The sequence below is a fragment of the Hoplias malabaricus genome, chromosome 17 (genome assembly GCF_029633855.1).
Source record: "Hoplias malabaricus isolate fHopMal1 chromosome 17, fHopMal1.hap1, whole genome shotgun sequence".
Classification (NCBI taxonomy): Eukaryota; Metazoa; Chordata; class Actinopteri; order Characiformes; family Erythrinidae; genus Hoplias; species Hoplias malabaricus.
Window position 1 is genome coordinate 6,860,106 of NC_089816.1, and position 26,577 is coordinate 6,886,682.

Below are 26,577 nucleotides of genomic sequence, written 5' to 3' on the forward strand. Positions count from 1 at the left end.
AGAGAGAGAGAGAGAGAGAGAGAGAGGGAGAGAGAGAGAATCAAGCAGAGGGGAGAGAGAGAGAGAGAGAGAGAGAGAGAGAGAATCAAGCAGAGGGGAGAGAGAGAGAGAGAGAGAGAGAGAATCAAGCAGAGGGGAGAGAGAGAGAGAGAGAGAGAGAGAATCAAGCAGAGGGGAGAGAGAGAGAGAGAGAGAGAGAGAGAGAGAGAGAGAGAGAGAGAGAGAGAGAATCAAGCAGAGGGGAGAGAGAGAGAGAGAGAGAGAGAGAGAGAGAGAGAGAGAGAGAGAGAGCGAGCAGACTTTGTAGTCCACTACCTCAGATGTTTAGTTTGCTTTATGATCTCACTCTGGAGGTGGGGTATCCTGGCATCCTCTTTACACACACACACACACACACACAAACACTTATAAGGGACTGAGACACAGACAGTGGCTGCCAATCAGCTCTGGGTGAGTGAGAGAGAGTGTGTGAGTGTGTGTAAAAGAGGAGGGACAGCTGATTCTCTCAGTGCTGCAGCTGCTGCTCTGATAAAAGAGCAACAGAAAGGGACGAGAGAGGAACAAGGGAGCAAGCAAGAGAAAGAAAATGCCACAGAATGTGTTGCTGGAGGGGCCAGCCCCTTGGGGATTTCGACTCTCTGGAGGCAAAGACTTCAACCAACCGTTGACCATCACTAGGGTGAGTGAGATACACACTCCAAGCCACTTCACACATTCCAGCCAGAGGAGCTCTCAGAGATTAGGACACTTTAGATGTAGCGGGCAGTGGAGGCATGGAAAACCTGGGGGTAAAATCAAACTTCTTCTAGAACCTCTCATAGTAGAGATGACTATTTTGAAGCAGTGGTCTAATCTATATTTAACTCCCTAAACTATATTCAATGTATTTAGTTATTTAGTTTAGCTACATACTTTGAATTACTCAGTCAGTCTTGTCAAACATGAAAGGAATATGGAAAGTGCAGCTGAAACTGGAATTTAAGGGGTTAAAAAAAGTCAAAAAAAGTGTGGGTTCCATAAATGTTGAGAATTTCTAATAATAATGTAATAGAACAACAATCAGTTTTATACTCGGTTAACTTTCTGTGTGAAGTTAGACGCAAATATTTTACAATGTGTATACAATGTAAAATACTTTAAAATGTGTGAATTCAGGTTCTTTATTGTGCCCCGATTGTAGACACAGCTCTTCAGTCATTTACATATATTTATTCTCCACAGAAAAGCATGAAATGGAACAAGGGGACACTATAGAGCAGCTGCAAAAAGTTTAAGATCAAAAGAGAATTTGGTTAAAGTAGCATCACAAACAATATTTTTCACTTGCATTCTGAGTTTCCATCAGATCTCTAGGTTGACTTTATCTAAGCTAACTGATCTTCACACCAGCCTTAACTCTGACCTTTCTCTAAGCTTTACAAAGGCTGACTGGCTACAGTTGGCTGCATTAACTGTTAATTTGCAAATATATGGCTAATCCTCCCCATATCCATGGCTAAATATACTATAGGTCAAAATTACAACTGCATCCAAATAGGGTGTGTTGCGCTAGATGCCTGGTATTCACACACACACACAGACATCCACAGCATGGTTCCAGAAGTGTTCCCCACACCTGTTGCCCGGGTGAGTCGTCTGCCCCTTAGTCCCACAGCTCTTTAACCATCTGCTGAAGGAGGACATTCATAGCAACGCGAGAGGTGGAAGGTTAACTAAGTGTTAGCGTGGAGAAGAGAGCCATCATTTAGCTTTGCATTAAGAAACTCTTCACTTCTATGAGTAGCTATCCGGCCAATCAATTTAGCAGCAGTATGTCTGCAGGGGAATGTTTGTTTTCCTCCTAAAATAAATAGGAAACATGCTTAAGGGCTAACTTTAAGATACAGTCCGCCTAAAAATATGCCTTTGTACACTTCTGGAATCATAATCCCGTTCATTTTTTAAACATAGTTCTCTTGCATATTAGATATCCATGATTCCACCCATTAGTCAGGACTTCCCCATCACATGATGGTACTAAGCTGAGAGGCCGAAGGCTCAGACGCTAGTTGAGCACACTTTGAGGAGAATGCTAACTGCCCAACTTTGATTTGCTAGCTAGCATCTGTCACTGCCCCTCTTAAGCCTTACTTTTTTTTTCGTTAAATCATTTTATGAAGTAACAAAGCATTTCAATAAAACTTAGTAATGGCTAAATGGTTAAAGCATCGTACTACTTTTTGGGCTTATTAATACTGCAAAAACTGTATTAACGCTAAAGTAAATTAAAGAGTTACAGTGGTAATCAATCTCTGGCCGTATCTAGTTTTTTGGACAATGTGTAAAGGTCTCTGTTGTAGTCAGGATGGGGTTAGACAAGGCCCACAGCCGACACAAATGGTGACGTCATTCTCAAAGCAAATCACTGTGGTTTTGTTAGCACCCTCGTGTACTGCTTTTCCTGCCTCCCTAGAGCAAATAAGTGGTAGATTTGATTTCAGCGTAAACACTGTAATTCAGAAGGCTTCAAATGCAAATTGGTTGTGGTGGAAAACATCTGTGCAGAACTGGATTAGCATGATCAGAGAGGAAAAACTGAATTAAAGGCTCAAGGGTGTTGCTCCTTCAGACAGTGAAGCACTGCAAAAATAATCTGACATGTGAGCGGTTTCCTTCGACATCCCACACTCTAACCCTCTGTCTTTAATCACTCAATCACTAATGCCTCTGTGATGACATCACAGCGACCATCGGCTACCACTTGGCTACTGTTAAGGAGTCTCGTTTTGCTTCTTCTGGTACGGGAAGACCTCCGGAGGGAAATAAATCACAAATACAGTTATGATAGACATGAACACTGCTGTTTAAAATTCCATCCCCTTTTTTTCTTCTTGCAAAACTATCCTATATTTGGGTCTCAGTTATCATGACTGTGTAGTCTGACTGATTCGAGTCTGCATGACTCTACATGCTACTCAGGCTCTAGATATTTGTGGTCTAGCCCCATGTGGATGTGCACTCGCTTGTTGATTTTAACCATCTTTCAAGCTCTAAGACTTCCCAGAATCAACACAGACAACAGGTGTTCTCTGCCATGCTGCAAATACCATCAAAAATGAGCTTGCATTTTTTCCTCTGTGTTTACAAGCCTTACTAGGAGCTGCTGTGTGGTTTACTTGCTGGTCGTTGAGCTCTCCTTGCTTGCACCTCAGAAAACAAAGTGGCTTTGTTCCTTCATTGGACAGAGCGCATCATCATTGTGTGAGAGTGGTGTCATGGGAGCAATCAGATTTTCATTGTTTCTTCAGAGCACCGCTGCTGTGGATTTCTCAACAGTCATCCTCAGTTTCTGCAAACACAATGGAACCAGGTGTCTGCATTCAGGAAGACTGCATAACAGCAAAGGCTGTGCACCAAAAGCTTCATCAAATACAGACAGGGATCAAAGACCCAGCTTGTCAACGCCTGTCTGTGGTTTGCTGGGCAGGTGACAGTAGTTTACAGAACCGTAAAATCAAACTTGACTTGAGTAAATGTATAGTTGCAAAAATGACTTGATTACAGATTCCAAATTGAACTCCAGTGGAGCTAGGTAGTACCTACTTTTGAACATACTATGTAACCAGTGTCCAATATGGTGTCCTAAACAGTGCATGTCTGTTTCTCAACATTTGAGCTCAGCAGCTATCCTTTATATTTTAAAGTAAGCAAGTAACATGCCTGTAAAATAACCTGGGTAAATGTCATGTCATTTACATGGAGACCTAAATGGGAGACATATAGCAGCCCAGATTTAATCATTGCTATCTTTATCTACCAACAAATGAGCAGGTCAAAATTAATCATCACAAATCTTTAAGGCACTTGCACCAAGGAAGAGGAGCCATAACCTCCCTTTTTAAATAGCTGACCTGAGAGGATGTAACTTTTAGCAGAGGGGAGGCAGACGTTGGTGAAAGACAAGTGGGAGAGGGTTTCTAACAGATTTAGTCATCGACCCAGGTGAAGAAAACCTCAGGCCTCACGTCAGGCTGATGAGATATATGTCTGTGGGGAGAGAGGAAAATACCTCAGAAAACAAGCTGCTCTACGACGAGAGGAGTGAGGAGAGATGATGTCAGGCTCTTTGAATGAAGGGGGGAGCTAGAGAACTACTGGATGGCAGCAAGCATGCCACTACGATTAGATCAGCGAGCTACTAATAGGCCCAGCTCTAGCCCCCCCCTGTGGGCAATACTGCACCCCGATTGACACATCTACTCCACTATTTTTAGCCTCCTTTCAACATGCAGGAGGTCAACAGATAACTATTCAAAGTCACTATATTTATGAGCTGTATCTGCTTCATGGGAATGCAGTATAATGTCGGGTCAATTAGGACTTTGTCCAAGATTGCACTGCTGAAAATATTCTGTAATTCAATCTAAAAAATGTGCTACATATGGCAGCAGAAGCTCAACTGGCTTAAATAGCTTATAAGTCTTTAATTTATATACAGTATTAGGCAAAATAACAATTCATAAGACGATAATTTGAACACTTTCACACCAATATGAAACATATACTCTTAAAAATAAAGGTGATATAAAAGTTTCTTTGAGCTACGCCATAGAAGAATCACTTTTGGTTCTGTAATGAACAATTTTTAAGAAGCCTTTTGGCTTTTAAGGTTCTTTACCAATTTATACATATTCGTAAAGTGTAGCATAACAACCACTCAACAACACAGCATCGTTTGTATGTACTGAAGCTGTTAAAATTAAAAGTCAGTATTGCTGTGTGACACAAACATAGCTATATATTGAGCAGCCAAAAGATTAACACCACTGACCACCACTATAAAATGAAATCACTTCACCTGTCAGTGCTTTTAGTCTTGTGACAGATCACTGTATATCACATATAAACCTTGCTTTCAGGTAACTCCCGGCAGTAAGGCCTCACTGGTCAACTTGTGCCCAGGAGACGTCATCCTGGCCATTGAAGGAGTCTCCACAGATGATATGACTCATGCTGAGGCCCAGAACAAAATCAAAGACTCGACTTACCAACTCAGTCTCAAGATACAGAGGTGAGTATAATCAAATCTATCGAAGATACTGAGATATTCCGAGAATTAAAAGCAGTGATTTTGAATAATGCTTCATTCTAAACTACATGCATTTTAGTGTCCAGTTAAATACTGCATTTTTCTCTCATCCCCCAGTGTCTCTAATAATGTACAATGTTCTCTGTTGTATTGCATCATGTAATAAACCTTTAGAATTTGATATAAAAAATTGTGATGTAGATTGCCTTTGATGTGCACATCAGCATTGTCAGTACTTGTTAAATCTACTATAGACCTGGTTGTGGTACTTGTTTCTTTGATCCATAATTTGTACTGTAATACAGAAGCTTGTATGGCAGAGACTTTGATATGGATCACAGCATAGATGCTATGTAACCTCATTCCCTGAACATATTTGGGCTTTTTTTTATTATTATTAGACTGAATGTGTACTGTTTGCTTTCCAGGCCTGAAACTAAACTCTGGTCACCACAAGTTGTGGAGGAGGGCAAAGCACACCCATTCAAAATCAATCTGGAAGCAGAGCAACAAGTAAGATCAAAGTAAATGCAACTACATACACAGACATCCTCATCAGCTTTACATAGGCTGTTGCGATAGGCTAGATTTATAGAAGCTTTGCATGAAGTGCTGAAAATATTTGCTCCCTTATACTCCTTTGAATGCATGGTTGCATGAGACATACAAGAGAAAATGTGTGTCTGTCATGGTCATGGTTCCTTTAATGAAGTGGAGCCGTAGTTAATTTATACCTTAGGACTTTGACCTTGGACACTAGGACAAACTATAAAATCTGAGCTGTCTGGATTTAAGCATAGCCAGCACCAGGACCGTCACTAGAGATGAATGATTAGGGGGGCTAAGCTTTAACTGGGGGTCTGGGGTAATTGCCTCATAGCAGCATAAATAAATAAATAAATAAATACATTTAAAATCTCAAATATCTACAGGTAGAAAGTCAATACTGGGTTGTGAACAACAATTAACTCATTTAATACAGTCATTCATTCATTTTCTAAGATCCACTGGCCATGCAGCACTTTTTAGGGCTACAATTACAGAGAAGGCATGATTAGGGTGGTGGATCATTCTCAGCACTGCAGTGACTCTTATATGGTGGTGGTGTATTAGTGTGTTTTGTGCTGGTACAAGTGGATCAGACACAGCAGTGATGCAAGAGTTTTTAAACACATATGTACACTCACTGTCCACTGTATTAAACTTGCCCCTCTTGTTGGTTCACCTCGTAGTTGTGTTAGTTGTCTATCATCATTGGCCACAAGATCTTGCTTAAAGGACACTGATCCATCAGCCAAATAATTACTGCTTTGTGATGGTCCTGGGGATTGAAAAATAGGGTGAAAGCGGGGAAACATAGTATGCAGAGCAAAAGATGGACTACAGTTTGTAATTGTGGAACTACACGATGTTCCTGTAACCCCACCCCCCCTCCCTCCTTATACACAAATGCCACTGATTTATGAAATACATGTTAAAATATTTGTATTGATCTATATTTGAAGTAGGAACAAATTGTTTTAAGGCTTGGGTTCACAGAACATTCTATGGAAAGTGCTTTGCCAATGTTGTGTCAAATCAAAGACAAATCATTTGAAGTGCGCTGTCTAAAATACAACTTGCAAAGTTGTGTAACTAGGCCCAAACTAGGCCCACTTCAGACTCTTACTGCAGTGTCATTATTAATAGCTCAAAACTAGCTCAAATCATTCACTTGATTTACAAGGCCAACAAGACAACAATGAATAGAAAACATCATAGTACAACGAAAACATTTCTGAATGTGGCCCTGACTTGTGCTGTGATCTAGTAGTGAAATGTATAGTCTGTGTGAAGTTTTCAGTTCAGCATGCAGTGTGTGTATGTGTGTGTTTTTGTATTTATATCTCATACAGGAGTACAAGCCAATAGGCACAGGCCATAACAGAAAAGCGCATCCATTTGTGGCTGCTGGAAACCTGGATGATAAAAGGCAGGTGGTGAGCTCTTCCTACAACACGCCCATAGGCCTGTACTCTGAGGGCAACATCCAGGACGCTCTGCATGGGCAGATTCGAGGCCTGCTGCATGACCGACCTGAGGGGTGAGCAACACACTCTTCCTCAGACTTCTCTCTTCATCCTGCTGTGACTTGCCTGGCATCTAACACCTGAGACTAACACTCATTCTGTGCAAGAAGTTCTCTTAGGTTCTGCTAGAAAAATGCAGATTACTATTCAAACCTAAAAAAAGGAAAGACAAATGAATGACATATATTCACTCCCCAAAGAAATGTATGAGTTTCAATTTTTATCGATTTTTAGTTTTCATTTGAACACAGCACCTGTCCTTCACATTATGTGTGACAAAGTATTCAGAGCAACAGATGTACTACAGTTTGTAGTGGTATTGAATTATATATATATAGGAGTGAGAGAAAAAAATATTGAATACCGTTTTAAATAAGAAATGCCAAACCTGAGAGGACCTCTGCTATTTTCATGTGTCCCTCTAACTGACTGCTCTAAACTCTCCTTCCTCCCCTTCTTCTGTCTTACAGGACCTTGGCTACTTCGAACACAAGTTTAATGTCAGGCCAAAACCCTTCAAACTTGGGGGTCAAAGCAGGTCAATAGATTATATCAGATCACATATATATATATATTATATTCTAATAAGATATACAAGAACATTCAAACATTCAATTCTATAATCAAAAGAAAGCTGTCATAAGAGTGCAGACATTGCATGATGCTTAAACATGGGTAGGCAAAAAACATCCTTACAAGGTCAACAATCTTGACCTTGTTACTATTTTGAATATTGAAAGATGGGAATATATATATATAATGATGTTACAATTAATATTGCAAAACAATTTAAATACAAACATGATCATACAAAGGCTAAACTATAAATCCAAACATATTAATGTACCTCTTTAAAGTACACTCTATAAAATTTCTTGTAAATTTTACAGTAAAATACTGGCAGCAGGGTTCCCAGCCATTCACTGTATTTTTACAGGAACACTACTGTATTTCAAATTTACAGCAGATTACTGTAATTGAATAATACAATAATTTACTGTAAACACTGTGATTTACAGTAAATTCCTGGCAGCAGAGTTCCCAGCCATTCACTGTATTTTTACAGGAACACTACTGTATTTCAAATTTACAGCAGATTACTGTAATTGAATAATACAATAATTTACTGTAAATACTGTGATTTACAGTAAATTCCTGGCAGCAGAGTTCCCAGCCATTTACCGTAATTTTACAGGAACACTACTGTATTTCAAATTTACAGCATATTACTGTAATTGAATAATACAATAATTTATTGTAAATACAGTGATTTACAGTAAAATACTGGCAGCAGAGTTCCCAGCCATTTACTGCATTTTTACAGGAACACTACTGTATTTCAACTTTACAGAATACTACTGTAATTGCACATATTTAAATGTACAGTAAATCCTTTCAGCAGATTTGCCAGGCCTTTTACTGCCATTTTTCAGAAACAGTACCTTTTTACAGATAAACACTAATTAGAAACAGTATCTAAATTACATTCATTTTTTTATTTATACTGAACAATACCAGCATGTAATATTTTTGTAATAAGATTATAGTGTTAATATTAAGTAAGAAAAACTATTTAAAAACTGTCAAGCACGAATACTGTAAAAATACTATAACCAAGTGAATCCAAATACTTTTACATTAGAGTCATTGCTGACAAATGCAATGAACTGCATGCACGCAGCTCGTATAATCTTCCTTAAAAAACACTGGCAGATGAATGGGATTCATACAGAATTCCAATGCTCAAAGCCAAGTTTCATGTAGAGGAGTATATAACCTCCCAGCATTGGCCTGCCGAGGACTGTTCCAACATATATTATAAAAATCATAGAAGAATAGAGGCTATAAATATTTCTCCATTTAATGTTCTCATTTATTCTATTGATTTAAAAAGAAAAATTGGATGTGCTGCAAGTGTCTAATAATCTTGGGATGCTGTGTACATGCAGTTGTTTAATATTGTAGAATTACTTTTTATATTCATGTTTTACTTATGAAAAATCAACTTACAAATCATCATTTTACCAACATCTAACAACCTGATAGTTTGTTGTAGCTGGTAAATTCTTTACCCACTTATTTTTCTAATCTTCTTTTCTTTTCTCTTTCCTTTATGACTTTCTCTACTCTGTGCTTCTGCGTATACCTTTGGCCCACCTCCTGTTTCAACTGGCCTCCATATAACCAAATCTGTACACCCTCAGAGAAAGTACATCTCAGGGTGTGATGGGAAATGTAGTTCAGGGGCCTTCAGTGGCAGTTAATAATCGCAATCAGAATGAGACCCTGGCACTTGCTGCTCAGTATAACTCCCCTATTAACTTGTACTCAGATGCCAGTCTGTCAGAAGTGTTACAGCAGGCTCAGGGGTCTGCTGGATCTGAACAGACATCACCAAGGTAACCACAACCCAGCCATGCTTTCTTTACCTCCACCTCTTCTTTGCTTGTAATCTGTTAATTTAAGATCCAGTATTAGTCTATACTTTGCATGCCATACTGACAAGTATAACGCACTCTGCTACTTAGTGTCCAGCTTTTATATTTCAGTAATGATTTTCTAGGCATTGTTCCCTTTTTTAGGGTCAAAAAATAACAAAACAGAAAATGTCTTTATTAGAATCATTACCTGAAAGTAATGTTAAATTTGTTAGCATTCAGTGTGTCAGTTTAGTGAGGATTCCTGCTTTCAGTTTTTAATATAATCTGCTCAAAAGTTGCAATTTCTGCTTCTTAAAATCCAATTAATCCTGTACTCGTTCTATCTGTTTGAGGTCTGGGCTCTAGGGGGAGCAGTCCATTGTTCAGAGAACAATGGTGTCTTAGTTTGATTTGCAAATGTTCTTATGTAAAGGTTTCGGACGAATCTTTTCAGACCAATGGTGTTATCTTTCCATAGTGGAAGAATGGGTCAGAAACGGCTTGTCTTTTTGGCTGGAAATAAACATGGACTAGTTTATATAAGGGACCTGGGGGTTGTGGGTTCAAGTCTTGCTCCGGATAACTGTCTGTGAGAAGTTTGGTGTGTTCTCCCTGTGTTCGCATGGGTTTCCTCTGGGTGCTCTTCCTCCTACGGTCCAAAACCACATGTTGGTAGGTGGATTGGTGACTCAGATGTGTGAGTGAATGTGTGTGTGTGTGTGTCGCCCTGTGGAGGGCAACGCAACCCTGAACTGGGTCATGTGTACCGGAGCACCCGGAGAATACCCACGCCGACACAGGGAGAACACACCAAACTCCTCACAGACAGTCACCCAAAACGGGACTTGAACCCACAACCTCCAGGCCCCTGGAACTGTGTGACTGCGACACTACCTGCTGTGCCACTGTGCTGCCCCAGAATACCAATATCAGTAAGTTAATTTGCTATGTTTGTCCTTAGTGGAAAAGTCCTGACATCGATTGAGGAATCCCATGTGTACCAAATGCTGCAGGAAGATCATGATAGGCCACATGCACCTAGACAGTCTGGCTCCTTTAAGGCCCTTCAGGACTTTGTTGAGAGTGATGGTGAGTTGCTAAAATCAACGTATCTCTATTCTCTGGTTGTCAATTATTTTGCACTATACACTCACTAAGTTTGGCATCTGCTGGGATAGAAGTAGCTCTGTAGCTGACTGTCAGAGCACCTCATTTTATAAGAACACTGTATGTGTTTTCTCTGTTGACAGGTACAAAGCCTCTGGTAACCAGGAGTGTCAAAGCTCCAGTAACAAAACCTCAAGCAGCCTCTGGCTCACTACAAAAACTGCCTCTGTGTGACAAATGTGGCAATGGCATTGTGTAAGTAATGCTTCAAAGCCACACAGAGTTTATTAGTATCGTGTAAATGATAAAGTAAGCTGTTGTTAGAGGTGGCATAATTGGGACACCACGCAAATTCACAGGCAATAACATACTCATATAACTGACACATCAAACTGCTGATGTACACAAGTGTTACGATGATATGAACATTTTATTTGATAATATCATTGAGCATTTAAATAGTCTAAGTGCAAAATGGTTGAGCTACACTGATACACTGGTTATTTGGCGTTGTGTAGAGATTGTAAGGTGTAAGTCAAATTGATAACTGTTCCATCTTTATGAGATCTAAATTTCTACATCAGACCTGGTATCTACTAAAATATATTTGTGATTGACTTTCAGGGGCACTGTAGTCAAGGCCCGGGATAAATTCCGCCACCCTGCCTGCTTTGTGTGCTCGGACTGTGGGATGAACCTGAAGCAGAAGGGCTACTTCTTTGTGGAGGGACAGCTGTACTGTGAGACTCATGCTCGGATCCGAATGAGACCTCCTGATGGCCATGACCTGGTCACTGTGTACCCCAATGCTTAAAGGACACCACTGCTGCTTCCCATAGCAAACTGATGCTGCAACTCACTGACACGTAGGAAAGCAATACTGCTTGTTGAATTCTGCTGTAAGCATGACATGGTGTATATTTTGATGCTTGAGATTACACATGTCAATATTTCATAGCTTTCAGAAGCAGCAAGAGACTTCATTGGATCCCGAAATTCATTGCTAACTGGTGCTTTTAAGTTTTCAAAAGCAGAGAATTTGAGATAAATTAATATTCCCCGTAACTTATATAGCAGCGATATTTTACACATGCTGTTTTTTTTTAATGTAACAGAGTTAAATTCTTATTTCAGATTAATTTAAATCATGCATGCCATCAAACATTTCTCAGAGGTTCATCATTTAATGCATAATTTTATGCAGTTTTTCACTTTTTCAAACAAATGATCAAATTCTACAACTCAACAACAGGTCTCTTGCCAGCACTAACTGAAATCTAATGACTGTGAAATGACTGAACTAATAAAACAAAATGAGAACTACATTGTTTACATAATCTGTCTTTAACCTTAACAGCCAAAAAAGCTGTAATTATATTTGTAAACAGGTTACCAAGTCATCATATTCTCCTAATATGCCATTACAGAAGGAACTTGATTGTAGTTTATGGGGTTCACAAACCTGCAAATGGAAAGAGTGAAAATCAGTCATATTTAATTCTGGAGAATGTACAATAATGTGGGAAAATTGTAAGTTTAGAAGAGAATATCACCAGCAATCTTTTTTTCAAATGACAAAAACCTGTGGAATGATTGCTGTATGAGAAAATGCACCTTGCGCCTCATGATATATACAATCATAGGCAAATGTATGGTAAAATGACCATTGTTTTTTATTATTATTTAATAGGTGAAAATAATTTATCATACCCACTACAGAAAAACCTAATTATGCCGCCTTTCTGCAAATTTTAGTTCAAAATATTTATAAATATTCATTATCTGTAGCTGCTTATCCAGTTCGGGGTTGTGGTGGGTCCGGAGCCTACACAGAATCACTGGGCGCAAGGCAGGAATATACTTGGGAGGGGGCGCCAGTCCTTCACAGGGTGACACACACACACTCACACCTATGGAAACTTCTGAGTCGCCAGTCCACCTACCAATGTGTGTTTTTGGACCGTGGGAGGAAACCCACGTGGACACAGGGAGAACACACCAAACTCCTCACAGACAGTCACCCGCAGTGGGACTTAGACCCACAACCTCCAGGTCCCTGGAGCTGTGTGACTGCGCCACTGTGCCGCCCTTTATTATTATTATTATTTATATATATAAAAACATTAATTCAGCAATATATGTATGGAAATTTGTCCAATTGAAAATAAGAATAAAATGAATATTCAACCAGGGGTGCCAAAACATTTGCATACAACTCTAGATGTGAAGATTGTGCTGAATGTTAGAGTTGATTGTAACTATTTTGAACAGGATTTAATAAATGATGCCTTCATTATTTGTCCAGGTTATTTTTACATGTCTGAATTACATTGTATCTTACTGCGGTGAAATGTAACGTTAATATTCATTCATTCATTATCTGTAACCACTTATCCAGTTCAGGGTCACAGTGGGTCCGGAGCCTACCTGGAATCATTGGGTACAAGGCGGGAATACACCCTGGAGGGGGCGCCAGTCCTTCACAGGGCAACATACACATTTACTCAAACATTCACACCTATGGACACTTTTGAGTCACCAATCCACCTACTAACGTGTGTTTTTGGACTGTGGGAGGAAACCGGAGCACCCGTAGGAAACCCACGCGGACACGGGGAGAACACACCAACTCCTCACAGACAGTCACTCGGAGCGGGAATCGAACCCTCAACCTCCAGGCCCTGTGACTGCTGTTGACATTTTAGGTGCATAGACACCTTAGTTCAGATTAAATATCAAGCAGACAGAGATGCCTCTTCATCCTTAAAGTGTATTAATGCTTGTGTTATGTAGTCTTACTTGTTCACATTGAGAGAGACGATGCTCTTGACTGGAGTGCTTTTTGGGCCAGGTGATGGATGGAAGATTTTTCCATTCTTATTCACGGTCATTAACTTGGACTTTTGAGGGATGTAGGGATCTGCAGAATGGGACGGATAAAGATCGAATGTCCCTGCTTTCATACCTCCAATCTAAAAGACAACACAATGATTTATGAAGGACTAATATACAGAAATATTGCATCCATTTTTCATCTTTCATGAAATTTAAGTAGGTTAACATGGTAAATACCTTTTTACTGGGAGAGCTTGGTTTGAAAGGCACAGCAAAGTGTGTCTTTTTCTCCTCAGTCTTCTTTGACGCTGGCAGAGGTTTTTCAATCTTGTAAGGGTTGCTGTCAAAGCATTCCTTGGGATGGAGGTTCAAACGGAATGGCCCACCTTTCAGCACAGCTTTGTGAGCAATTATCTCATGCTGAAAAAAGAAATAACTCCTCTTGTTATCAAAGCAGGTTTAATCATCAGGATGCCTAGGAATTTGATGACTTGTTCTCAACATAAACACAGGTTCTGTCACATGCCAGAAAATAAGAAACCAGCAAAATCGTCTCTATTAAGGCAAACTAAAACGACTTTTTACCTTTAGCATTTCTTTTGCTCTGTCATATGGGTCAGAGGAATATAGATCCAGTTTTGAAAGTGTCACACCTGGGTATCTGTTGAACATACAGAAAAATATTTCTCAATTCAGTTTAAGTTACACAAAAATATCATGTTCAAATGGTTCAGACACTTCCGCTACTTCACAATGCACCAGATGTTGAACAATTTAATCACTTGTGCACATATATTGTAAATAATTTCTGCAGAAATGTACTGTGAATAAAATGCTCTTCAACTTAAGGTCATAGGTCCACAATGTCAAGCTACTCATAATAATAAACATGACAGACTCGTTTCTAAAATATCCATATTTTGGGGAGAAACTTAACCTAAACCTAATGCTAGGAGTTCCATGGGATCACATTTCTTAGTATTAATACCAGTTCATAAAAATAGTCATAACAAAAAAGCACAAATTATAATAAGACACTGACCCATATCCACTTCCTTTCTTGGGTGGGCTGGTGTACATGTTCTTGCCTGGTGATTTATAAGGCTTTCTGGCAATCAGCACTGGACTCATAGCCTGGATTGGACCCCCCAGTGTTCCATAGTAGCTGCCAATTCCAGAGCTGCCGAGCAGAAACAAAACATCTCTGAATTATGAGGAAAGGCACAAGACTGATGGCCAGCACTGGTAGAATAATTAAATTTGCTTAACATTGTCTTGGATAATAATACACCTGACATTTATTTTGACCTAAATGTTAAATCCAGAAGTTTAATGCATTTGTCTCTGCTCTCCTGTAGGCAGTTCTTTCCACAATCTTAATTACATGAAAAACGACATGGTATGTCATGGTCTGAGAACATGGCCCTTGTGGACTTTTCCTAGTCTTGGACTCATTAAGATCATAATGATATCTTGGCTAGAGTCTTCTCTCTGGGCTCCGCAGAGCCGAAAGTAACATGATGAAATGGAAACTCTGAGTGCTGGAAGTCCTTTTCATGCGTTTTCAGAGAAAAGGTTCATTGAACCACATCGCCCTGCATGGTCCCACATTAATAACACTGTAACTTCACTATCCAGGGCTTAAATCTGGTATAGGATTCACTTTTAACAAGCATGTCAATGAAGAATATGAGGAACAGTGTATGTCACCCCATGATCACAACTGAACAAGATCACCTCTCTGTTCCTATCTGATTTTTTTAAGCAAATTAGACACTTGCCACTTTACTTTCCACTAAAAAATACCATAAATAATTTAAGTCTTTGTGTTTTTGTTATTTATTTCATTTTATAAGATGCATTTTGCACTGTAGAAGTCCCAAAGAACACAGTCATGGTAATGTACACTTAAATATTAGTTTTAATTGAGAGGAAAACAGAGAAAAACTGCTCAACTAACGGTTTCTTCTCTCCACTACTGGGCAGAAAAGCTTTTCCAAGGTTTCTTTTTGCCTGATTAATCCTATACTGTCTCTGGATTTTGATAAGATCTGTCAACGCTTCTTTCTCAAAGATTCTCTTAAACTGAGTGTCAAAGTAGCCAGCTTGGAGTGCAGATTTCGTCTTGTGTCCACCACACAGTATCTGCTTGTTCTTGTGTGCAGATTCATTAAAGGGACCTTGGGGAAAAGAGAGAGAGAGAGAGAGAGAGAGAGAAGTTACTTAAAAAAGGCATTGCATACTCCAATTTTCAAGCACTAAAGAGTGTATTGGAATAATCAATTATGTTACAGAGTGAGCTTTATGTTCCTTATACTCACGATAAATAAACGGTGTGTATTTGTCCCCTATGGAAATGTAGCCCATCTCCTTGAAAACACCCACTCGTTCCATGTCAGATTTTCCCTCAGGTGGCATTTTGGAAACCTGCTACAAAAAGCAGCTAATTTTTATTGCAGCCCAACTTGCTTAATCAGTGGCTTATTCCTGGAAAAGTGTGGAAAAATAAATCACAATTACAGTTTAAAGTAGGGTAATCCTCAAACCACATCCCAACCTGATTATAGCCTTGGCCTACATTTTCACTTATACTGTCCCATGCGCCGTGTAAAACAGAATCACAACTTGGCTTTCCGGCTCACTAAGTACAACATTCCAGTTTGGCATTGGCCACAGACACGGACCAAATGTTTATTGGAATTTCACAATCACAACTGCAGTCAAAATACTCCCAATTAGACTTAGTAAACATTTGCTGACAGCAGAGCTGAATATTCTGACAAGTAAAACACTGTAGCAATGCCACTACCACACACACACACACACACACACACACACACACACACAATCACCTAAGCACCTATTAAACTGACAAACTCATATCAATATCACCCACTACCATGTCTCCACATGTGAAAATGACTCTCCACCAGAGCTGGTCAACAGTGGCACTGTGGTAATAAACTGACCAGTGTTAAAGTGGTTGTTGTAGCAACGACAGCCATTTTAACTGCACTCTACACAGTGGACCTAAGTGTAGATCATAATCAGTGGAAGTCAAAGGTTTCTAATAATGTGGTGTGTCTAAAGGTAACTGTATTATCTAATTCCTAAAAAAAAATGTTTAAATGCTTTAAATTCCCCCTTAATTTTTTTTTTTTATTTTGTGAAATATATTTTTCTTTCAGTTTATTAAACTAAGAGGTCCCAAAATAATGTCATATTATATTTGACTACTTGGAAATCTTTTTTAACGATTAGTGATAATAATTCAAATCAATTTGTCGACTGTAAACTTTAATTAAACTGAGGGAACTGTTTAATAAAAAATAGAGGGATCCTATTTTAAACCTGGGGAGTTTATCATTTGTGACTTGCCTCCCTTGAAATACTGTCATCTTTTTAAAATACACATATTTATGAATGTGCTGGTCTTACAATATATATAACCTAACAAATTACGTTCATACGCACCTTTAATATTCCCCTGAGACTTGTCCAGCAGCTAACGTTTTCCCGAAGTCAAAATAACAAAGTTATTTTTTTCCCTGCCCCATTTGTATACGTTCGTCTCCTTGGTGCACAGTGAAACCGAATCCTGTCAGGACCGTTAGGACAGCGTCTGAACTTACTGTGCCCCTATTACACATTACTTATAATATATTTTGATGAACATATATTAGATGGCTATAAACTTATACAAGTAATTATTTTTTACAACGAGTAGCTAAAACATAAGCGCTTCCAATGTGTATTTTACTTTGGAATCCTGGGACTTGTAGTCACTTGCAGTTTTTTTTTCTTCTTCTTTTGTGGCCTATGGTGGAGATTCATTTTATTATTTTGGTAATCGTTAACTGTAGTTAGCCAGTTAAATTTAGACCTTACTGTATGTTTACAGTGGCATAGGCTTATGCAAACACAGAAAATATATTTTGGCTCCTTCTAGCTTTTAACATATTTTTAGTTGCTAAGGGTAAGAAACCCTGCATATTTATTGGTAAAAATTCTTTATAAAACATGTTCTTTTAGAAATTAAAAATACTCATTAATTTCGAAAAATCACATAAATCATTCAAAACCCAAATGTAATCAAAATGATATCCGAATGACGTCGTCCAGGGCCTCACGGGCCTCCACAAGGGGTCGCTAATGTGCTTCACATCACTCGTCCTTGCTTTTCCATCCAATGCAAGACTTCACATATTTTTTTTTAGCTTAATATTAACTAAGAATATAGCCATAAATGTAATGTATTAATGCATTTTTTTGCATATGTCCTGCATCAGTTCATTTTATAAATCAAATTAATCACTACAAATAAAACCTCTGTACACATGCTTTTGGTCAACTGAAGTTTATTTCAGTTATAAATGGTAAATGTGTATGGGTTAAGAGTCAATGTAACGTTTAACACAGGCTTGGTTTATACGGTTTCGAACATTAGTCTAACGGCAGTCCTGATCAGCAGAGCTCAATCTGTTTCAAGTCATCCATGGTGACAGTAACTACCTGGAACATATACAACACATATAGGTTGAATTTTAAATGTGTGATTCGGTGCACTGCATAGGACAGAAATGATGTCTGCATACAAATAATATAATATTACTCATAGCTCATGGCTGAACTGGTTTATTGGATAGAAAATAGCTCTAATTTCATTAGCAACAAACTGCACTACACGTGGAATGATGAGCACTTAATTAGTCTAAAAAGATTAAAAGCCTACATTGTCATGGGATGGGTCTTGATAATCACAGATGTCCCTTGGAAATGCAGTGCGGATAATCTGCCTGAGTTCAGCAGGGTAAACGTAGGTGGGTTTATGAAGCCTGCTACAGCCAACTTTGTGATGCATCTGAAAATGAAATAAGTGCAAACACACTACACCTCAAAAGGTTTTAAGACACACTTAATTGGTAGATTCAGGCATCGGTAAATGAGTACACCCCAGCATTCACTTAAGAGGAACATGTTGGATCAGTGTTTACTAGGGCGACCAGATCTCCGGGGGGGGGGGCTACTGACGTGCAGACTGACCAATTAAATGTTTACAGAGGTTATCGACCAATAACAGTAGCTCTACAGTCAGACCGTCCAATCAGAAGAGTCTAGGCTACTTCACCACGCCCCCTTCTCACTCAAGCGAACCAATCGGAGTAGGGGAGGGCGGGACTAGTTTGTGAATGAAACGCTTCTCGAAGTTCTATGTAAGCTCTAGAAAAACAAAATCCCGGACATTTTTTTAAGTCTAAAAAAGAGGACATGTCCGGGTAAAAGAGGACGTCTGGTCACCCTAGTGTTTACAAACTTGTGGTCACTTGCATACATTTATTTGTATACTGATATTTGTAAAAGTAAAAGTCGTGATTTTCTGACGCATTTCCAATTTAAAGAGACTTAATCACTGCTGAACCTTACTAATTTGCGGTGGATGAGGCGGTAAACCTTTCTCCGTCTGGCCTGGTCAGTCTTCAGTCTGGACGCAGCGTGAAGTAATGGCGCCACCCAGAGCGGCACACTGCACATTGAGAACCAAACCAAACCAATAATAATGATAATGAAACCACAAAAAGTTTAAAGTTAAATGATTTTAATTGTTCCCCGTGAAAATACACAGCAAACACGAGTTAAAATGGCTGCTTCCTGACATTATGAACAGACAACTACCGGTACGTCCAACTTAACTGTCGCCACAAAATTCAAACCGACACTCAGTCACTTCAAGCAGGAACATTCATACATTTACTTCAGTTACATTATTATCAGGTTATAACAGCACTTCACCTGAAAGAGCAACAAAGGTCAATGTAAATGTCCATCTTTTTAACGGTCTTCAAGTCCCATGGGTCCTCTAATGAAGATTAATTCCCTGCGCGTGAGGCAAAGACCAACAACTACCAAACAGTAGGTAATTAACACATATAATAAAAACACACAGCAAAAAGCTAGTATTATAAACCATTTTATTCTCTTTTATAATGTGTTCCTAACATACAATACTTCGCAAAAGGCATCTAAGCATATTACAGTATAGAAAATATTTCCTTTACTTAAACTGAAGCATTGGTAACAAATTGTGTTCTGAATAATTAAAAAATAAATATAGCTATCATTAGGAGACATTTGGAATCATTTGAATTAACAATGTTTTAACAAAAAAAAAAGCACATACTATCAATAAAAAAAAAGTAAATAAATAAATCAGGTGTCCGCACAGTACTTTGTTTAAAACTCATTATAATTTATATTGATGTTGAGGGAATATTCTCCACTGGAAATATTTAGCACCGAACCCTGAGGTATTTGCAGTCAAAAAAGCCAAACACAGAGCCCTAGTGGTCTTAATAATGATTGTGTTTGAATGATTTTGAGTATGGTTGGTATGTTGGAGCAGCAGGGTCATTGGCCTTCCTTCTCTGACCATTCCTTGTAAGCTCCAGCATAGTTACGGGCACTGAGTGAGAGTGAGAGAGAGAGAGAGAGAGAGAGGTCAAATCTTAATGCTAGTAGAAAATGAACTGAAAAAATATGTTTTCTGTTTTTAAACATTTTCAAATATATTACCTTTTAATGTGTGAATTTAACTACTTGTTTATTTACATGCAGACCAAATCCTGACTAATGTAATGGTGTGCTCAGCAGCTAAATGCATGCTAGAAGGCCATAAACACCCCAGCAGTGGAACTGCATTCTCTGGTCACCTATTAGAGGTGAAGTGATCTAAAACGAATCATCACATATCTGACCTTATTAATTTTCTTGTGCTCAGCTGCAATCAAAACCTCACAGCAATGTTCCATCATCTTGAGTAAAGCCTTCTTTGAAGCTTAGAGGCTGTTACTGCACTAAGGGACTGACAAATTCCCTGATTAATACCCATGATTTGATTATTGGTTATGCAGGTGTCTACAATGGCTTGGACATGTAGAGCAATTATACCACAGTTTCTAAATATGTTTAGTGTCATACTTTTGAAAACCAAGGCTTTTGGCCTTGTTTGTGGCAGCTTCTCCACGTCGACCCAATTGGCAGTGGAAGACCAGGTGTGGGCAATCTAGTGGAGGTTTGGGTACGCCATATTTTTCTTTGAATGCATCTGGGTCCAGAGACAATTCACTTTCTACATTGTCCACTGAAATACACAAATATAATTAAACAGTTTGCAAACCTGGCAAGGCAATCGGATTAATGAAACAATTAAAGGATAAAAACAAGAAAGAAGTACTGAAGGGTCTAGGCTCTATAACTGACCTGGGATATTGATGGACCCTGGGATACGCCCTTTATCCACTTCAGATTTGTTGCGCACATCCACAAGCACAAGCCCATCACCCTTGTCAATTAGGGCTTTGAGATCACTGTAGGAGATCACCTTATCTAGAATAACATTGCAAAATTTCATAATCCTTTGGGCAGAAGGCTTCAGCTGTAAACCAAGATGTTTCTGGGAGATGTGTAAAACTGGAAGAACTGGAAAATTAGCTTTGTTTTTCACAATACAATCCAACAATGACTATGCACTTACTGCACACCACATCATGATTGCAAGTCCCAAGGCTTGAAAAAATAAACTGTTCTGCTGTTCTTGGGGAAATATAAAAGCTGGGCCTTAATTTGTCACATTATTAAAAGGTAAAAAAAAAGTAAATGAACAAATAAACAAAGTAAATACATGTATAAAAGATAAAACTGATATGCAGACTGAAGCCGATTTTAAACAACATATGTTTGTTGTAAAAATTGTCATCTGTGTAGTTTAAGGCGTTGGCAATAAATGCCAAGTCATGATGCCAAGACACAAATATCCCCTAGGGATCACGTTTTAACAGACCGATGGCAAACAACAAACATGAATGCAGCACAATAACTCACTAGTGACAGACTTTGATATGAAAGTTAGACAAAGAAAAAAAATCCCAGACGAAACCAAGACAGAACTGAACTGATGCATTACAACAACATAAAATAGAGAAACAAATGTAGTATCCACTCGGGATCCGAACATAGGACTTATCACCTTATCTCTACATCAGGTTAACATGCGTTTACTTACGAAGGGCTACGGAAAACAACAGTTTCTTCAAGGCTGTGGAATAACTAACTAACTGTGCTGTTAAAATCCGTTTTTTTTTGGAGGTTGTAAAGTATATTTACCTGAATTTGCCATCTTAAGCTTGATTCTGAAACCGGTTGCTCGAGAACCAGGACTCTATACTGTACCGACTTCTTCCGCACTGCTATATTACTGAGTGGGCGTGACATAAGCGCTACTGTACAGTGACGTCACATTCTCGCTGTCCATTCACAGAGGCCCATGGATCATAGCTTTGTGTTGATACTGTTTCGAGGTGGATCTTTGTTAAAGTTACAGTGTAGTATTTTTATTACGCTCTTTGAGACTAAGCCTAACAACTACACATGAAATAATTTTTAAATGTCCGAAGTATACATTGGTAGTAGCAAAGGGAACGTTTTAAAAATATTTTGTGAATTGATTTTTTAAGAATATTTGGTTTGAATGCAATAATTCTTTATTCTCAAAGTATTACCGCTATTTATTTTTCAAAATACGGACTATATTTTTTAACAGCGCCGTTGTTCTACCGCGAGGAACCAAGAAAGAAGGTCCAGTTCAACACAGCATTAATGCAAGAGACAAATGAATCTCGCTTGAAGTAAACTTTTATTGATAAGGTCTCAGAAGTCTTGCTTAAGTGTAAGAATCCCTCAATACTGATTTGGTACATAATGACATCCATAATGAGTCTCTTCACAGTGGATAGAATCCATTTCTACGGTTTTGGGTTCTAGTACAGCAATTTTCCTGCATAAAAACAGAACTAAACAAACAAAACATCAAACTGGGGATCAATATTGTTTATCTGGGATATTTGAGTGTCACAAAATCCTAGTGTCTTTATACCAGCTATAGGTTTGCACATTACAAGCCACCTTTTGTTAGAAATATAAAACTTGATATTATGAACAATATTCTACTGTGCTGCATAAAGGTAAATCTATACACTGTACATACAGGTATATTTTGAAAAAACAAGTTTCACAGTTTTAAACTTTATTTAAAGTATAAACCATTTTAAAACACTTTACATAAATTATTTTTGTCTATGACTATAATTTGCTTAAGCAAATCAAAATTAATATAAAAACATAATGAACATTTTTTTGTACATATTTTACAAAAGAAAATACTCCACCAGTGTTCATTTTCATAGCTAAAAACTGTGACTCCTTCATGATTGTCATATAGTACTACTAATAATAAATAAATAAAAAAACGAGCATAAAATAAAAATAAATAGTTTTGGATACCAGTGACCTTTAACCTTGATAGCATGAGTTATTGAGTTACCGTCTCCCCACCCAACCATTGTTTCTGTACAGAAGTGCCCTGGTGAGAATCTCACAATTCTACTGCAACTGAGACATACAAAACTATCCCATCTAACCCCACCCTGAACATTAGTGTTATCTGACACAATGTAGACATTATTCTAATCTCCCAATGATAAAACAAAACTATGTTTGACATTGATTTTATGCAAATATAGCCATATTTTTTTTCAGTTTTTTTTTTTTAAAAATGTTCTTCCTTTTTGGAGTTCTATTCTCTTCAAAGATCTTAAAGCAGTTCATGGTGGATGGGACTTGCCACAGCAGCAGTTGACAGTTCTGTTGTTTAAAATATGAGGCCTGAGAGTGATATTCCACGTCTTAGATGTTGTTGCGCCGTGTTGATATTTTGATTGGCCTCGGTAACAATTTGACAAAGCTCTATCTTAAGATATGATTCACACAGAAACAAGTACCATCTGCCACCAACATCCTGTCAGAACCCAAAAAATATGGGCAAAAAATAGCTATTCTTTTTTAAAAAGGGGATCTTTCATATTTTAGCAACAGCTGTTCTGTTTTGTTTGCAGTTTATCAGTGCTTTTTGAAGTCCATTGTTCAAAAACAACGACAAGTTCTTTGAAATTTTTATTTTTTGCCAGTGGCAGTATTAATAATGTTCTTTAAAAGTCCCTGCAGCTTTCAGAGTTACCCCATAAGTTCATTTATTCTCCATGGGTAAAGGAGATATAGGAAAGGAGAGAACAGCAGTGGACAGAGAGAAAGTGGGGTAGAGCAAAGGGCATCAAAGATACAGAAAAGAAAAAATAAGAGACCAAAAGAAAGGGACTCTTGTTCTGTTACCTCTTCCCCATTTCATTCTGTCTCAGAAACTGGATGTTGGTGCTGCTGTCTGCCAGTTCGGGGTATTGCTCTATGGGTAGCACATAGTACCCATCATAGCCCTGCACTTTCCCTGTGGAAAGCAGCTGCTGCTTCTCGCCCTCAGTCCACAGGCGGCTGCCTTCTTTCCCATCCCGTGCCCTCTGTTGCTCTCTCAGCCAGGCTCCTGCCAGTGCTCGCTGTCTGGCCAGCTCCAGCAAGCGGCCACGCTCCTCATCCAGCACGTCTGCTGCCAGTCCATAACGAATGCTCAGGGCTAGTGCTGGTGCTCGGAACTCCACTGTAACACCACGCCGTGAACGGCCACTCACCGTCACATTGATGCCACTCTCTAGAGTTTTACGCCCGTTGGTGAGGCCCAGTGCCAGCAGGTCACCATCAGCCGAGCCAATCTTAACAAAGAAGTGACAGTCACGGCCATCCTGCATATAGTGTGTGCCCTCCAGGTAGACAGCACCGTTGAGCACCAGTGCCACCTTCCTGCTGTCATCACTAGCCATGCTGGAGACACCTGTTACCACACGACCCTCTTTCACAGCAAACATCACACCTCGGCCAATGATGGGAATGCTGGTGCCAAACCAGTGGCCTGGTTTGTCATGTTTGCCTCGCCGTTCCTTGTTGAGCAGCTGGCCCTCCAAGGCCATAAAGGCCTGGTTGTGCCTTTCTGCCTCCTGCTGAACTCCACTCATCAGCTGCAAGGAGAACGCAGGTATAACTGGAGATTGCCAACAAAATGTGTCTAGTCTTTGGATTATGGAAATCGAATTTCTACGACTTGGATGTGGAAACTCACCTGGCCATTCTCACACTCCTGGATTGCTAGTAGCTCATATGGTGGATCCACAAAGTACAGTGTATGTTTAGGGAAACCAGGGATGATGTTACTTAGCTGGAAGCCAAACATTACCAGCCAACTCTTTACGTCTGAGAAAAAAAGAATAGCATGCACAGTGCATGAAGATACATCTCACAAAATCTAATTTAACTTAAACCATGAATGAGTTTACACATTTAAAATAATGCACTTACCTGTAACATAATTCTTCACATCCAGCATATCACTGAGAGGATTATTGTTCTTGAACATGTACAAGTTAAACGGTGCCAGGTCCTTGCCAATCTTCTGCCACATAGTATAGTCTGGCGATGTCCATCTGGCAGCTAGCACATCATAGTCCCTCTGCGTGAAGTGCACTAGCTTCGTCAGCGAATCATACAGCCCGCCATGGAAGCCGATAACCAGCTGGAACTCGGGGTTGGAATCGTGGTAAACCTCTCCATACGCTGTGTACTGCACCTGCTTGATCATTTGTCCGTTGCTGCTGAAGACGGCCAGTGGAGTGCCCGTGTTGTCTGAGGCGATGTAATACTCCTCCCCACTGCTCACCTCCATGGCGAACAGATGGCCTTGCAGGTCGTAGTACAGTGACGTGATCTCTGAACTGGAGTGGTTGAACACATGCGTGACCCGTACTGGGTTGTTCAGGTCAGCGTAGAAGAACTGCAGGTGCTGGCCCAGGCTGTTTTTGCTAGAGACCCTCCGGCCCAGGCCGTCATAACGATACTGCACACTCCAGCCCCCGGCCGCTCGGCTGTACGCTCGCACCAGCTGGCCTTTGGAGTTGTAGTCAAAGATGTCAGAGCCCCTCTGACTGAGAAAGCCATCCTCGTCTAGGCGGTACTGCACGTCGCCCAGCCGGGTGATGCGGTCACGTAAGTCATAGCGCAGCGGCATGAGACGGGCACTGTTGCCAGGGTTCAGCAGGTGGAGGTTGCCATTGAGATCATAGCTGTAGCGCCACGTGGACCAGTCATTCACTTTGACACCACTGAGTTGCCCGTCACCGTCATATTCATATCGGTACTGGGTGGTGTTGGCATAGGGTCCGATCTTCAGCTCCCGCTTGATCACCCGACCCATGTTGTCATACTGCACTGTCATCCAGTACATGAGTGAGCGGAAAATCTCATACTGTACCTCCTTGATCCGGCCATGAGCATCAAAATGCTTGCTGAGAGTCATCACGGCTGTGGTGATGATCTGATTGATGTCATAATAAATGACCCCAAACTTCCCAAAGTGCTCCACTTTGCCAGAGATTTCATCATAGCGGTACAGATCCACAGGCAAAGGTGTCTCACTAATCACTGGCTTCATGCTGGCTATGCGGAAACTGTTGTCGTGGTAGGTGTAGTCGAAGCGGGCATTCACCATTCCTTCCTCAGAGAAACGATAGATCTGTTTGTCCACTAAGGGGCCCATCTTCCGATATCTTATTGTACAAGAGAAGCCTCCACTCTGCAGATTGACCATTTTGAGTACACCAGCCGTTTCATCGTATCCAAAGGTGACTGCCGTGCTGTCGTACAGTATCTCAGAGAGCTTGGCCAGCTTGCCATACTTGTAGAGGACACGGCGACCCGTACCTAGGAAGTACGTGGCCTGTGGGCGGCCATCTTCACTGAAGTCATATATAATGGAGGCATTACTTTCTGGGGGGTTATAGGTGTTTCGAATGTAGCCAAAGGAGACATGAGTGAACATGGTGTGCCGGGCCACGCTGGGCATTGTGACTGCAGTGATACGATCAGATGCATCAAACTCAAAGATGTACTGCCTTTGACTCTGCAGAAGCAGCACCATGGACTGCACGGAGAGATGAAGAGATTACAAAACATGTAATAGGAAATATTATCTAATTTAATTAACATTAGTAAAGATTTAGATTAAATACATGATTTATGTAAGCAGCAGACATGATAATTAAACAGTTTTAAACATTTAAACAGAAATTAAAAAGTACTTCACCCTTTC

The 26,577-nt window shown here is 39.6% G+C and overlaps 4 protein-coding genes across 11 annotated transcripts in view; 1 reads left to right on the forward strand and 3 right to left on the reverse strand.

The window, feature by feature from the left end:
* Positions 1-500: 500 nt before the first annotated feature.
* pdlim3b (PDZ and LIM domain 3b) lies at positions 501-11,484 on the forward strand. Of its 2 annotated transcripts, XM_066649514.1 has the most exons (8): positions 501-679; positions 4,899-5,050; positions 5,497-5,581; positions 6,964-7,151; positions 9,342-9,536; positions 10,519-10,646; positions 10,808-10,919; positions 11,289-11,484. In XM_066649514.1, exons 1-8 carry the CDS (start codon positions 587-589, stop codon positions 11,476-11,478), a joined length of 1,143 nt encoding a protein of 380 aa, XP_066505611.1. In that variant the 5' UTR covers positions 501-586; the 3' UTR covers positions 11,479-11,484. The 2 variants fall into 2 exon arrangements, with proteins under 2 accessions (XP_066505611.1, XP_066505610.1); XM_066649513.1 differs by lacking the exon at positions 9,342-9,536.
* Positions 11,485-11,989: 505 nt separating this feature from the next.
* On the reverse strand, positions 11,990-19,366 carry cfap96 (cilia and flagella associated protein 96). 7 transcript variants are annotated; one of them, XM_066649507.1, is made up of 10 exons: positions 19,290-19,366; positions 18,924-19,023; positions 18,232-18,360; positions 15,821-15,926; positions 15,460-15,679; positions 14,542-14,679; positions 14,085-14,160; positions 13,737-13,919; positions 13,464-13,636; positions 11,990-12,126 (listed from the first exon to the last, which is right to left on the reverse strand). In XM_066649507.1, exons 1-10 carry the CDS (start codon positions 19,322-19,324, stop codon positions 12,075-12,077), a joined length of 1,212 nt encoding a protein of 403 aa, XP_066505604.1. In that variant the 5' UTR covers positions 19,325-19,366; the 3' UTR covers positions 11,990-12,074. The 7 variants fall into 7 exon arrangements, with proteins under 7 accessions (XP_066505604.1, XP_066505603.1, XP_066505607.1 ...); XM_066649506.1 differs by having other exon boundaries at positions 15,821-15,929; XM_066649510.1 differs by lacking the exons at positions 18,232-18,360; positions 18,924-19,023; positions 19,290-19,366 and adding exons at positions 16,974-17,097; positions 17,260-17,362.
* A 109-nt stretch (positions 19,367-19,475) lies between these two features.
* Positions 19,476-21,738, reverse strand: tstd1 (thiosulfate sulfurtransferase like domain containing 1). Its single transcript, XM_066649516.1, has 4 exons — positions 21,660-21,738; positions 20,757-20,882; positions 20,475-20,637; positions 19,476-19,959 (listed from the first exon to the last, which is right to left on the reverse strand). Exons 1-4 carry the CDS (start codon positions 21,670-21,672, stop codon positions 19,905-19,907), a joined length of 357 nt encoding a protein of 118 aa, XP_066505613.1. The 5' UTR covers positions 21,673-21,738; the 3' UTR covers positions 19,476-19,904.
* A 469-nt stretch (positions 21,739-22,207) lies between these two features.
* The window catches only part of tenm2a (teneurin transmembrane protein 2a), a 114,965-nt gene continuing 110,595 nt past the window's right edge, over positions 22,208-26,577 (reverse strand). Inside the window, exons 25-27 of the mRNA XM_066648498.1 lie at positions 24,792-26,409; positions 24,556-24,686; positions 22,208-24,454 (exon numbers count right to left, since the gene is read on the reverse strand). Coding sequence (XP_066504595.1) covers positions 23,717-24,454; positions 24,556-24,686; positions 24,792-26,409 — 2,487 coding nt within the window. The 3' untranslated portion in view covers positions 22,208-23,716. The remainder of the gene's footprint in view (positions 24,455-24,555; positions 24,687-24,791; positions 26,410-26,577) is intronic.